General features: G+C 37.2%; 1 protein-coding gene across 3 annotated transcripts in view; it reads right to left on the bottom strand.

Annotated features, from left to right (window-relative positions):
• The window catches only part of CHID1 (chitinase domain containing 1), a 127,077-nt gene that overhangs the window by 69,264 nt on the left and 44,103 nt on the right, over positions 1 to 13,710 (bottom strand). For all 3 annotated transcript variants that reach the window (XM_068399361.1, XM_068399359.1, XM_068399360.1), the window contains exons 9-10: positions 7,261 to 7,362; positions 4,727 to 4,882 (exon numbers count right to left, since the gene is read on the bottom strand). In XM_068399361.1, coding sequence (XP_068255462.1) covers positions 4,727 to 4,882; positions 7,261 to 7,362 — 258 coding nt within the window. The remainder of the gene's footprint in view (positions 1 to 4,726; positions 4,883 to 7,260; positions 7,363 to 13,710) is intronic.

Raw genomic sequence — 13,710 nt, 5'->3', positions numbered from 1 at the left:
CAATGTTACATAAACTATGAGCAAAATGGATTAAATCAGGAGACAGAATCCTGCTATGCAGGGAAGTAATGCAAAGCCTGAGAGAATCATAGCATGAAGAGAAATGTTGTAAAAGCCTTGAAGCTTGAAGAGTAAAAGCATGCCTTGCACAAGTTTTTTGCTACCTTCTGTAAGACAAAATCATGAGACACAGCTGGCCCAGATTTTTTTAAATTGCTGTTAATAAAGACACTGCCATGGTAATTCAGGGAAAAAGCTCACCTCTAACTGTTTCCAAGTACCAATTTTTATTACCTGCTATTTACAGAATGGCAGGCAGCCAATAAAATTCTCAGTAGAACTCTACATCCTCACGTAGCTTGCAAATCATCTTATTTTCTATCTCTGAATAGCACAATGCATTGTCAAATTGGTTTCTCCCTTGCTTCAACTGGCAATTTATTATATCAATCTTCTTAAGTGTCTAAAAATTAACATAAAAATCCCTATTCAGATTCCTTTAAATAAAAGGTAAGCACACACAGCATTGTCTCACAACAATGGAGTTATTCACATATCTATTTTCAACAGCTACGTTTGGAACAAAAGCAGCTGGGATGCAGAATATATTCAAAAGTTACATACAGCCAGGTGGAACATCAGAGATGTATCTTTCCTCTTTCAGCACTACACTAAAAAAAAAAAGGACAAAATATCTTTAACACATTAAACTTAGCGGGGTTGTGCTCAATAAGGAAGGCTGATTATTAAATGTAAGTGGAACCATTGCCACATGATAGCCTTTGATTTACGTTGCTTTTAATTCACAGCTAACAATGAAGTTTATCAGTTCCCTTTTGGCCCAGGTCATAAAGGCTACAGATTTTAGATGGCATGGAACGGAAAACACCACTGCACTGCTGTCTAACCTCCCATGAAAAGGCAAAAGAAAACAACAGGTATTACTGCAACTGAAATACAATATTCCAATGATTAATAGAGATTCTGAAGAACAGATAGCTAAAGGTGTAAAAAGTACATTGGAAGTAAGAAGCTCATGAGATTGAGAGGCTTGCTGACCTACTACAGGTCTCAAAAAGGACTCAAAGGTAAAGATTCTGCAGAAAGGCTAACGAATTTCTTAACCTTCAGGGTATACTGAAGAATTATTTACCCAAGACATACACTTTTGAGGTGAAGAAAAAATACCATCAGGTTGCGGTATCAATAGCGGACATGCTGGAACAAACTGATCATTAGAGCAGCAAGTCAGCAACACCAGATGGTTATGTTCTGACAGGATTTTAATACAGTGGTAAGTTTTAATGATTGCATCTTAGCAGTTCAGACACCTGATTCTTGACAGCCAGAGGGCAGAAAACATGGCCAGAAGCACTAGAGGTGATTTGGGGAATCACAGGCACACCACCTTTATTCCAGGCTTAACATTTCATATAAATTACATCAGAACTAAATATACACAGGAATGTAGCTTCCCTGCAGCTAAACAACAACGGTACTTGCTTGATTAAAGCACCAGAATGTGCTATAATCTCCAAGACTGACTCATTGTATTAACAAGTAATACTTGTGACCGAGCTGCAAGACAAACACATTGTTACTGCAAATACAAGCTGTAGTTCCTACTGTAACAACACCCAAAGACAAACTGCATTGTGCTGTAAAAGAAAAATTGTTTTCATTTCATTTAATCCTGATATATATAGGTACACAAGCACATACACACATTACTTTTTATGGCGTGTATGAAGGAAAAAGGATATTACACGGAAAGGTTGTATATCTTTTCAGCAAAATGGTAACCAAGCACTTCTACCTTTAGATTACATTCTGCAATAAAAAAACACTGCCAGATAATATTTTATGCAAATAGGAATTCTACTGAAAGTTATTTCATGAACTTCGAGACTGAAAAAATATTCAGTGAATGAAATCTACCTACATTCAGGTCTCTTTCCATCGTGTAATTCCTATCCTAAAGAAAAACACAAACATGAGACCAGCAAAGGTTTCTGCACTCTGCATGTAATCATATGTATAACCTATACTAATAATCAGTTTAAGGGCATACTACATTTACATCAAACAACTTGAGAATACAGAGTTTGTCTCTGAAGCTTACAAATCTCCAGCTCTCTTATTAAAGATGATCGGACTGATTAGTACGCTTCAACAAGACAGTACGCACCTTACAGCGTGCCAAGGAGCACTGCCATATTGGAGACCTGAACATGCAATAAGTTTCAAATACAAAAACCTGAAGAGAAATCTACAACAACAAAGTTGATACCCACCATACTGCACTTAACTTAATAGATTTTTAATTAGTTTTAATACCAGTACGTTAGCTTAACATTACTATTGCTAGAACATATGGAGGGTGCCTTAAAGGTGCCATGACTCAATCCTTCAACACTTTTTACAGGTCATGACTAACACTGGATTACAGTCACCAGGAAACTGGAAGCTCAAATTCACTAAGGAGCCAAGGTGAGAAAAACAAATAATCAAGCCATCCACTTCTACACTGGACACAGCTTCTGAGCACACTTTTTATGTAGTATGAAGCAGATACAAAAATGAGAAGGAATAGGATCAGCCTCAGCCATGTGTCTTATTAGAGAATGAGAAAACCTGATGTAGCCAGAGTATTAATAATGAAATAAGAGAGAAGCTTTTTTGGAGACGGGGGGAAGAGCATCTCCGAACAAGCTGTGCCCATTCTGGGATTCAATTGGATATGATAGTGATAGCTTTCAAAGACTCACAGATGCTAGAAACTAGGACTTCCTTATAAACAGCCTGTTACCAATTAAGTGGAAGAAAGCTTATTTTACACTAACAACCTTTTTTCTGTTTTCTTCATGTCAGAAGCTTGTCTTATTTTGAAGCTGGTTTCCCTTGAACCTATTTTATTATTACATTATTACAAGTGACATATACAGCAAAGACTAATACGTAACTGTGCATGCTCAAAAATGTTTTTCTGGAAAAATAAACTTAACCATTGACTGACGTTTAATACATATGGCAGCAAAGTGAAAATTAAAGTGTTTTATGCATAAACTCAAAGTCTCTTAAAGACTTTGTCCAGAACCTTGCTTCTGGGAGATATCTGAAAAATTACAATATCATTGTCTGTCAATGAAGAATATGTTAACAGGAGCATTCTCTGTATAAAATATATTGTCCCATACTGTTGGCCAGTGCCCTACATACAGGTAAACATAGCCTCTTTCAGTAAAAGTTAGATTAATCATGCATGACTCAGTCAGGATACTTTAGCTATTAGTGAAAAAGCAACAAGAATTAATACTATAATACAGTCAAGAATCTATGAAAAGTAAAAGCAGATGCCATCCTAGTGTGCAGCAGGTTTTCAAGTGTGTTTCCATGAAGTTTTTAATTCCCAAAGTTGCAGTTCAGAAAAAAAGCAAGAACCTTTTATTCTGCTAGATAGTGCAATACTCCTACCTGCAAAAGGAACTGTAAATATTACAGTGAAGCTACATTAATTGCACTGAGCTTGTATAATTAGGCTTGTAAATCAACAATGCTTTAACTATTGAGTATTTTTCCTGCCTAAGCACTACAACTAACTTCACAGAAGCCATTCTGATATAGTCACTATATACTTTTCACTGTAGACAATGGCTTTATTTTTCCCACCCTGTAGTCATCTTCTGTTATTCAGTCAGATTCAGACACAATTCAGCACTGGGATAAAACTGTCTCTACAGTATTTTACCTCTGCAAACATCCAAGGTGAAACAGGAAGACAGCAGAGGCAAGTGCAATGAAGACAAAGTGTGTAACTGAAGGCATGGACATAAAAAATTCAGGTCCTTACCTTATATGGTCCACCTCAGATGGTATTTCAATGCCTAACAAAGCAATCTGTTACTATATTGAAATATCCTAGTGTAATGAACTTAGTAACTTGTGAAAGTGAGGACAATCACCTCTTGTGCTTTAGGTTTGTTTCCACTTCGCTTGGTTCTATTTTATAAATTCATAACAAACTTCTGAACAAACCTGATTTTCCTGCGAATTCACACTGTTTTTCTTGCTTTTTCTTCTGGCTTGATGTACTATACCCTGACTGTATTTCTAAAAAGCTCACTGTTGTTATAGGTGGTTATTACCCAAAACTAAAACAACCATTTTCCTCTGGGAATCAATACAAAATTTCAGGCTAGCTTTGGAATACTTCCCTTTATCTTGTTATAGATTTTCGTCTCCAGGTGAGCTTATTGCAGCTTTTTCTGTTCAAAAGAAACTTGGTAGCATATTGCTGTTCGAAACCAATATAAAATTTCAAAGTAACAGGTAACAACTTCAGGAGCTGAGAGAAACAATCTTTAGGTCAGCTGCATGAACCCCCAAAATGATAAAGAGCATAAGAGAATACTGCAGAACATTTTAACACAAAGATGGCAAACTGCATGTACAAACATGGATAAAGGAAAGAGGGAAAACTACACAAATCATCTTTCCATAGGAGTTCTGACAGGATAACTGTGCCATCTGTCTGCACTTCTGTACAAGGAAGAGACGTTGCAGGTCTTACTTTAACTGGTGAGCTAGTACTTCATGTGCAGATTTATCACTTTTGCCATTTCTATGTTACTAACACATCCATATTTCTAAACAAGAACACTTCTGAATTTCTGATTTTTGTGAGAATATATCATACGTAAGCACTTACTGTCCAGAGAAGTCTTACCTGCTACCAAGGATTGGCTCCCCAGAGGCTCCCAAAGCAGAATAGTCCATGCCATAGAAATTCAACCCTAGAAGTATTTTATTCCTCCATTTTGAATCAGGATCCAGTACTTGAACACAGGCTCGTACCCAGGGAAGAGGGGAATTTGGACCAGGTCTGTCAAGTTAGCAAAAATCAAACAGGTTGTCAGAAAAAGTACACATTCATTCTCAGCCTTCTCCTTATAACCAGTGTAACTGTAAAGAGCAAACTATGGCACACAAAAATCAGTGAAGTTTAACCTACAATCCTATGAAGGTTAAATGCACATTCTTCAGTGGCTTGAAGCACTGATGCACAAAACATGCTTGCCCCACTCTTGACTTTGTGATTCATTTCTAGAGGTTAAGGGACACAAAACTTCTTACATTGGGTAAGAGAAGGTTTCCATCTAGCACATTTTCGCTGTCATTGGGCTTGGTACAATGCCCACACAATAATTCAAAACTCTGTATGACTTCAGTTGTTTTCCAATATCAACCTCAATGTATTTACTGTAAACTGGCACAACATATTGGGACAAAATCCACCATTTACTTACAGAAAGAACTATAAAATCGGTGACTGGTAAGCAAGACAGTTTCAATGATTGTTTAACACTTATTTATGGATAAAACCCTAAATAGGCAATTACCTAACAAAAAGCTACATTAAGAAAAAGAATAGAGCCTTAATACACAGAGTGATTGAATTGTCATACATACAGTATTAGGATATTGTGCTCATTCCATTCCTATCTTATCAGGCTGGAGAGCAGACTTTATCGCAAACACTAACATGATAAAAGGCACTCACTAACATGATAAAAGGAAAAACATATTCTAGTCTTACAAATATCAACATCTTCTACTCCCTACTAATTATCTGCCTCAAAGCCTTCAGGATATCTGTGCCATTAAAACTCAATGTGCTAATACAGTACAGGAATGTTGCTGGAAATTGTGTTCATGTTTATGAACACATGAGAAAAATGTGTTATCCTGTATTTCAAATACTCAGACCAATCAAAGCAAATTCAAGCGAAAAATATTTGAATTCTTTTTATCAAATCCTTTCTCAGACTAAAAGCATTACATCTCAGAAACTACATTTATTTCAAACACAATGGGCATGAACCGAAGAATGCTTCCCTCCTCCTTTCAAGTAAAAAAAGATTAGCAGCTCCAAGTTAGGTCTAAGCAACTTAAAAGTGCCAGTGAAAGTATAAAGATGTGACTGTACCATAACAGAACCTGTGATTTTAAGATGGAATAAAGCATGGTGTTGCTTCACCACACAGGAAAGATGCAGCACAGTATTTCAAAATGCATTCAGATGGGTTTGTATAGCCTGTACAAAAGCCTGTAGCACCTCATCTTCATAGATGTCAGATTTACCTAGAGGAAAGCTAAACTGGATAAATCTATGCTGCATATTCCAGCAGGAGATTAACAAAAAACTGTTCTAACTTCAGTACACATTACTGCCTATGTTTGTTCTCCCCTAGGTCACCAGCATTGAAGATGTAGAGACAGGCCTAGGGAGAGATAGGAAGGAGGTATATAAATTCTTCTCAGAAGAGACAAAAGTTCCTTTCTAGAGCTAAATCTGACATTATCAGAATGCTAATATGCTACCAGTGACAAAGGTTTTAGTGACATAATAAATACAAAAATGATGGCATTTCTAAATCTGCTAGTTTACCACAAATATTAACTCTGGACAGCCACCTTGAAGAAGATATACAGAATCTCCCAGGAATTCCCAAAGCATATCCTTACCTGCAATTTGGAGGAGAAATGAATCATGCTTTTGGAGAACAGTAACATAAAGAGCCTCTGTAGAGTTTAAGGACCTCTCAACCACATCGCTGTTCCACTTTCACACAGTTAAAAATATTAAGTTCCTGAAAATGAATATTCACGTACAAGGGTGGGGTTTTGCGTTATTTTTCAGTCAAATCAGCTCCCTGATCCGGTTTGATGAACTGCTGCATGAGCAGTTGTATCAGTACAAGAGAGGGACTAGTGGAAGGATGGAAAAACATATTCACGCATATCCACATTAGCAGTGCTGCTGGAAGGCAGTCTGCTGCCTCAGGATGAAGCAAATGAGTTGTCAATTGTGCTTTAAAGCTAATTTTTTCAACAGTGACATGTACTAGATTATTTATGTACCTATCCTGCAGAACTGTGCTAAATAACTAAAACCAAAACAACCTGGTCTGGAAAAGAATAAGTGTCACGGAACTAGTAAAAGGATAATTTTTTAGCTCGAGTACAAAGCCCTTCACAATATCTGGGTGCCAAATATACACTGCTGTTAAACAATGACCTGAGTTATTGGCTTGTTCAAAAATCACCTATCCTAATTACTAATCCAAAGCTTATCTGATACAGTTAAAAGCCAACTATCCACTTTACTCAAAAAATGAACTCATACTGTAGATTTAATAGTGACTTAACGGGGAATCAGTTCCTTCAGCAATCTTTTTTTAATGTTGGATGGAATCTTACCGTTGTGGTGTTGAATAGTCATATGTCATGAGACTGAAGCTGTCTATTGCTGAGGCCAACTGATCAAATTCTTTCTTTGTGAACATTCCCGGCTGGTTAGTCCTTTTAAAACAAAGCAAAACAAAACAATAGGAAGCGATAAATTACTACAATAACCTGGCTTATTCTCTTCTTTGAGTTTCATACAATTTGATCAGGTAAGAAAATATTTCATTCTGAAGTAGCAAAAAAATATATTTCAGTGCCATTCTTATAATAAATACCTAAGAAAAAAATATTCAATGCTACTTATGTTGTCAGTGGGAAGAATCAGACTTTCACAGCATACGTAACAAATAAGCATTCCAGCATGGCTACAATAGTGACTATAAGGGCTGTGGACAAATCAAATTGCCTTAGGTAGCAATCAACAGAACTCTAAAAGCTTTTACAAAATCTTTAATTGCTTGGTCTGTCAAACTGTTTTTGATACTTACAAAACTAAGTTATCTGAGCCATACTTAAATAAATGGATGGGTGCATTATGTTGATACAACATAAACCACAGGTAATTTTTTTATTAATCTCAAAAAGAACGATAATTTCATCTGTACTGAAGAAATTTTCTGTCACCAGTGAAAAACACTTTGGTCTCTTTCCACTCCCTTCCAAAGAAGTCCTAAAAAGCAGAACGCCAATATGACTGACTGCTTTTAGCAAAAGACAACACAGACCTCTTTTCTTTAGAACAACATGTCCGTTTCTTTCTTTGTTTGAGAGGGGAGAAGAAACCCATTCTGTAACCTTCTCTAGACAAAAGTCTAGTTATGCCTTCTACATATCTTTGTATGAAATATGGAACACAATTCTTACTTCCCTCTTTTTTTTGCTTATTCTTGACTTACAAAATCTAGCACATGAATCAGCCAGAGGGCTCTGAAGCATGTTGAGACAGGTAGAGAAGTAGCATATTGCCCTAAATAGCCTGGGAGAGCAGGGTTCACAGGGGAACATTATAAAAGAAAATGAAAAAAAAGCAGCTACAAACTCTATGTGCAACTCTCCCATTTGAGAGGTAGACTTAGAGGATTGTACAAGATTCTGCTAGAGAGCAGAGGAGACTGAAGAATCTAGACCTTCCCAGTAATATCAGAAATCGCTACTTGATCTAGAAATTAGCAGGCAACCCCTATCTAGACAAGGTACACATTAAAACCACTCATGTTCCATCTTAAATGTAAAAAACAAAAAGATGGTTAGTGACAGATGCAAGTAATAAACTGAAAAATCACTTATTTTGACCCTTATCACTTTTGGATCAGCGTGCAAATTCCCCATCCAACAATATGCGCTGAGTGGATCACCAGAGCATAACAGTGTTCATTTATCAGTTTACAATGACACTTTCTGTTCCATCACATTAGGAAAGAGGTTAACAGAGTACAGGTTGCAAAGTGGGGCAGATTAAATCATTTAACGTGCCTGTCATGTTATAAGGGAGCAAAGCATGAATTATATTTGCAAGTCAGGTCAATGAACCCAACCAAAAATACACTGGATTATGTAGCTGTAATTTCTCTGACGCATAGTGGTGTTCTGGAAGCCTCAAGTTTTCAGAACCACTGATATACTTGTCATATTAAGGAGAAATCCCATCCCTTTCCTTCCAAGGTTTTAACAAATTAAAACAAATCTTCATTTCTGGAACCTATTGGTGAACCTCAGTTTTTTGGATAGTTATCTGCTTGCCATTTACTGCAATTGCAAACTACAGTTGTTCTACAAGAATAAAGAAAATGAAAGACATCTTTGAAACAATGTCATGGCAACTTGGATGTCTGTAGGCAAAGCAATTCCCCAACGCAAACTCCAGCAAAACACATTTTCAGTACATTGACTGTGATTACTCACGAAGGGAAAAGCATAAAAAGTAATTATAATGTGTATTAGACATTAGGGCAAGTTCGATTGCTTTATAGATTAAGCTGCATAGTACTTCAACGAAATTTGTATATGTAACTTGCCCTCTACATCCATTTTTCCTATATACTGGAACACCAACAAAAAAAACAGGTTAAAATGGATATTGTCATAATTTTCTGCAAAACAAGCTTGTAACTGAACTTCTTCCGCTACAAAGGAATGCCATCTGAGAAGCAAGGTCATAAACTTCCAACTTGGAACAAACTCAGAAGCAATGAATACACTTTGTTCATTCATGGATAGTGTTAAAACACCACCAACTCTTCACAGAAAGCAAGCACCGCTCATCAGCTCAATCAACACCACCAGTCAATTTTGCTCTAGTCAAGCGCTTCGGGAAGCTGCCCACCAGAGCAAAAACAAGACTATTTGATTCACGCCTTGAGAATTGTTCTGAGTCAAGACAATTGCCACTCAAGGATAAAAACTAAATATTTTTCAACAGCTATTTTGCTTCTCATTTGAGGTTTTCCAATCATTCTGATATTTAATCATAAATTTAACTCAAGGGCAGGTATGTTCTACTGACTCAAAACAAAGCTTTTTCTTCCTGTTCTGTGGAAGCAGCGAGCCATCTTGCTTCAACTCGAGATGAAAGCAAAACATCTGAGCAGGATACACTTTACGAAGTAAAAATAAAAATCCATTTTTTGACCACTTCTATTTTTACCAACACTGACTATATCGTTAAGAAAACCAGCACAGAGAAAGTCAAAAGACTTGGCACAGAATATGCAAAGTCCACGAGAATAAAACTTTCCAAGTCTAAGCCAAAAGCCTGTCATTCTTCTAAGCCTTGAATACCATTTCCAAAATATTCAGTGAAGTGGCAGAAACTTCATCATCATTTATCAGCACTGTACAGTATACATATTAAAGACAGCTTGTTATTAAATTATCAGATGACTAAAATCTTGGTGATTTTATCTGCTCACTATCAACATCACAAATGGGAAGGATCAGAAGTCAGGTGTATGAACATGAGTAATAGGAAAAGCAAATGATTTAATACATTTGAAAAGACTCTTTGCATGGAATTAACCCTGACCTCTGAACTGCTTCACTTACTTTATCTTTGAGCTCACCATAAGACACAGTTCAAAAATGACATCTCATTTGGAGTCTAACAAATGTACTCATTAAAAGAGTGAAGTTGAACACTGAATACAAGAGAAATCTGCTGTTTAAAGGAACCTGCTCCTACTGGCCTAAAAATATACTGAAATTATGCAATATGCACTATAAATATGAAACTATTTGGATTCAAGACGTAAATTTAAGCACAAAAGGGTATTCTTTTATGTTAGCTTATATTAAATCCTTTTTATTGCTGTTTTAAGAGCCAGACGCTTCATATGATATTTGCATTTGTATTTTTCTAACTCAATACCTTAACCAAATGTCATTCAATTTCCTTAACATTCTGCTCAAATGCACTAGTGTTCTTACCTGATTCTTAAATCATTGTTCAACATAGTTAACTCTGAAACTTACTAAATACTAGCAAAAACCCCAACTATTCAGGTTTGGAAACAGCCATCTAATCTCAGCAAAATTTGCATCTATATGGACTGTAAAAATTGCTCCATGAGGAGAAATTCACCACATAAATGAAATTTATGGCACTTTAACTGCAGTAAAGAACACCTCTGATACTATGTATACAACAAATCATTCGTTTCAGCTGAGGTCTGGATATAATGTCCATCGTGATGTGTATAGGATATTATCCCAGGTGCTTGTGCTGGTCAGCAGCAGGCTCAATATGAGTCAGCAGGGTGCCCTGGCAGCCAAGAGGGCAAACCACATCCTGGGGTGCATCAAACACAGCATAACCAGTCAGTTAGAAGAGGTGATTATCCTGCTGCATTTAGCGTTGGTGCGGCCTCACCTTGAGTACTGTGTGCAGTTCTGGGCCCCACAATTTAAGAAGGATATGAAGGTCCCTGAATGCATCCAGAGGAGGGCACAAAGCTGGTGAAAGGGCTGGAAGGCATGTCCTGTGAGGAGCGGCTGAGGACTTTGGGCTTGTCTAGTTTGGAGAAAAGGAGGCTGAGGGGCGACCTTATGGCTCTCTACAGCTTCCTGAGGAGGGGAAGCGGAGGGGCAGGTGCTGAGCTCTTCTCCCTGGGATCCAGTGATAGGATGCATTGGAATGTTCAAAGCTGCATTGGGGGAGGTTTACACTTGACACTAAGAAGCATTTCTTTACAGAGAGGGTGGTCAAACACTGGAACAGGCTTCCTAGAGAGGTGGTTGATGCCCCACCCTGTCAGTGTTTAAGAGGCATCTAGACAATTCCCTTAATAATATGCTTTACCTTTTAGTCAGCCCTGAAGTGACCAGGCAGTTGGACTAGATGATTGTTGTAGATCCCTTCCGATGGAAAATATTCTATTCTATCTTTCCTGTCCCTTTGTAGGGAACCACTGAGTTACTGAGATAAAAAACACTCTACTTTTTGAGCATAACATTTAAGACACAAATACTTCTAGTAAGTGACACAGTCCTTTTCTTGTACAGAGAACAGCTGTTCCTGAGACACATCAATACTTTTGCTTTAGACGAGCCCATTTCCTTGAGAGGTGATGAAGCTTCTACGACACACTTTTAAGAGACGCATCTTCTTGGATAAAATACCGACTGTCCTGCTGAAACCTTGTTTACATGGCCCAGTATTAATTTCTTCCCATTCATAGGTATATCACTTTTGACTTGACTAAGAAGTTCCTTGATTTTGTTGAGAGATTTGCCATTTCCATTTGCAGGCTCCTGAGCCAAATTTCTGCTAGACAATGCAGCAAGAGAGGAACAACGATTTCCCTGAGAGCACAGGTCTTATTTGCACATATTCCCAACAATTTGTCATATTTTCCAATGGCACACTGCTATACATATATACAAAAACTATTATAGGAACAACATCACAGACTTAGAAGAAGAAATCACATGTTTTCCTCTGTATTTCTGTATACACAGCTTAGAATTTCACAGTCCCTTTTTACCATTCTATCCTTTCATGTCTAAAACAAGTGCAGGGGAGTTTGTTTCATAGCCTAGAATGGTCATTTGTATCAAGATTCCCATTAGTGCTTTACTGATAAGTATTTCTGTAAGGTTTTCACTTTGTAGTCTTTCATATTGAAAGACTGGAAAAAACACTTCAACCATGCAAGCCACTTTCATTTACTTTCAAATTAATCTACATTCTCAAATACTTCTTGTCTCACTATGATTACTCTCAAAATGAAATAAGACAAGAAAAATAAAGGTCTTGTAACTGACTGCTATTCCCTACAAGTTCGAACTGCATTCTTGTTTGGTTACCTCACCTTCTCCCTCCCTTTTAAAAGGGAAGTTTCCTGTATTCTCACATCTTTGAATAGTCCCTCATAATGGAAAACTGATTGATTTTCTGTTTCCTGTATATATCTATTTCAGAAGTCATCTTCTCAGTAATGACTTAATTTTCTTGTTGTGTATAATTCTCTGTTTTCTCTGTAAAGCAACTCTTTGCAAATCTTCCCTTCTCCCATCTTTTTTTCACCATTAGATATTATTGGTTTTCATAGCTCCTTGCAGTTAGCTGCACTGAAGTATAATGCTATTGCATTTTATGAACACAGACCACTGAATTCAATTAATGTACAATCACTGAACAAAAATTCACCATTTCCTTCTGCATCCGGTCTGTTCTACTGCAAATAGGAGAGAGCTAAAATCTCTACCCCGTGCATCACACAATTATAGGCATTGATAATGAAGTAGTCAAATGCATAAACAAGGTAAATCTGAAAACATTTTCATTTCAGGCAAAATCCTCTTGGCAGTTTTGTAACTACCCTATCTTTTTTTAGGTTCTCCAAAACTTTGTAAGGATGACAGCTCAGAAAACAGTTCTACGTGGATCCTAGTTTCCATGGATGTTTTGCGACTAGATTCTCTGGTGTCTTACAGATGTTCCATTTAAAATGCCCTCTCACTGCTGGGTCTTGGGGAAAAAGATGAGTCATCTTCATCTGTCCAGCTGCCTGTTTTCATGAAGTGGCAGGGACTTGACTATTAAACTCTATGTCTATGTCAATTTTGTTTGAAACTGGTCAAATGCTAATAAAGCTTTTGCAGAGAGATGAAGAATGGAGAGATAAAGCTTACAGACACCTTGCTTCCTCAGAAATTGTGTTCAAATTAGAATTAAGGTCTGTCTTCAACAGTATTGGATGAAGCAGGCAAGTCCGCAACAGGACCTTGACACGATACCACTGTTCAAAGCCAGGAACAATAATTACAGATCTAATCCTTGCTGTCAGAAAAAGAACATGACCATACTGAGTGATTAATCAAAAAAGAGAGATTCTCCGACAGATGAAAACAGACTTAATACATAGTGGGGGCTGAATTCCATGCAGTTGATTGGAGATTTTAAAAAGCACAGCATGATCTCCCATCACTGACCTCTCTCCCACAGTGAGCACATCCTTGCAGACA

Source organism: Nyctibius grandis, chromosome 4 (assembly GCF_013368605.1).
Source record: "Nyctibius grandis isolate bNycGra1 chromosome 4, bNycGra1.pri, whole genome shotgun sequence".
Classification (NCBI taxonomy): Eukaryota; Metazoa; Chordata; class Aves; order Nyctibiiformes; family Nyctibiidae; genus Nyctibius; species Nyctibius grandis.
Note: the sequence above shows the minus strand (reverse complement) of the source record. Positions and strands in the feature narration are given on the sequence as shown.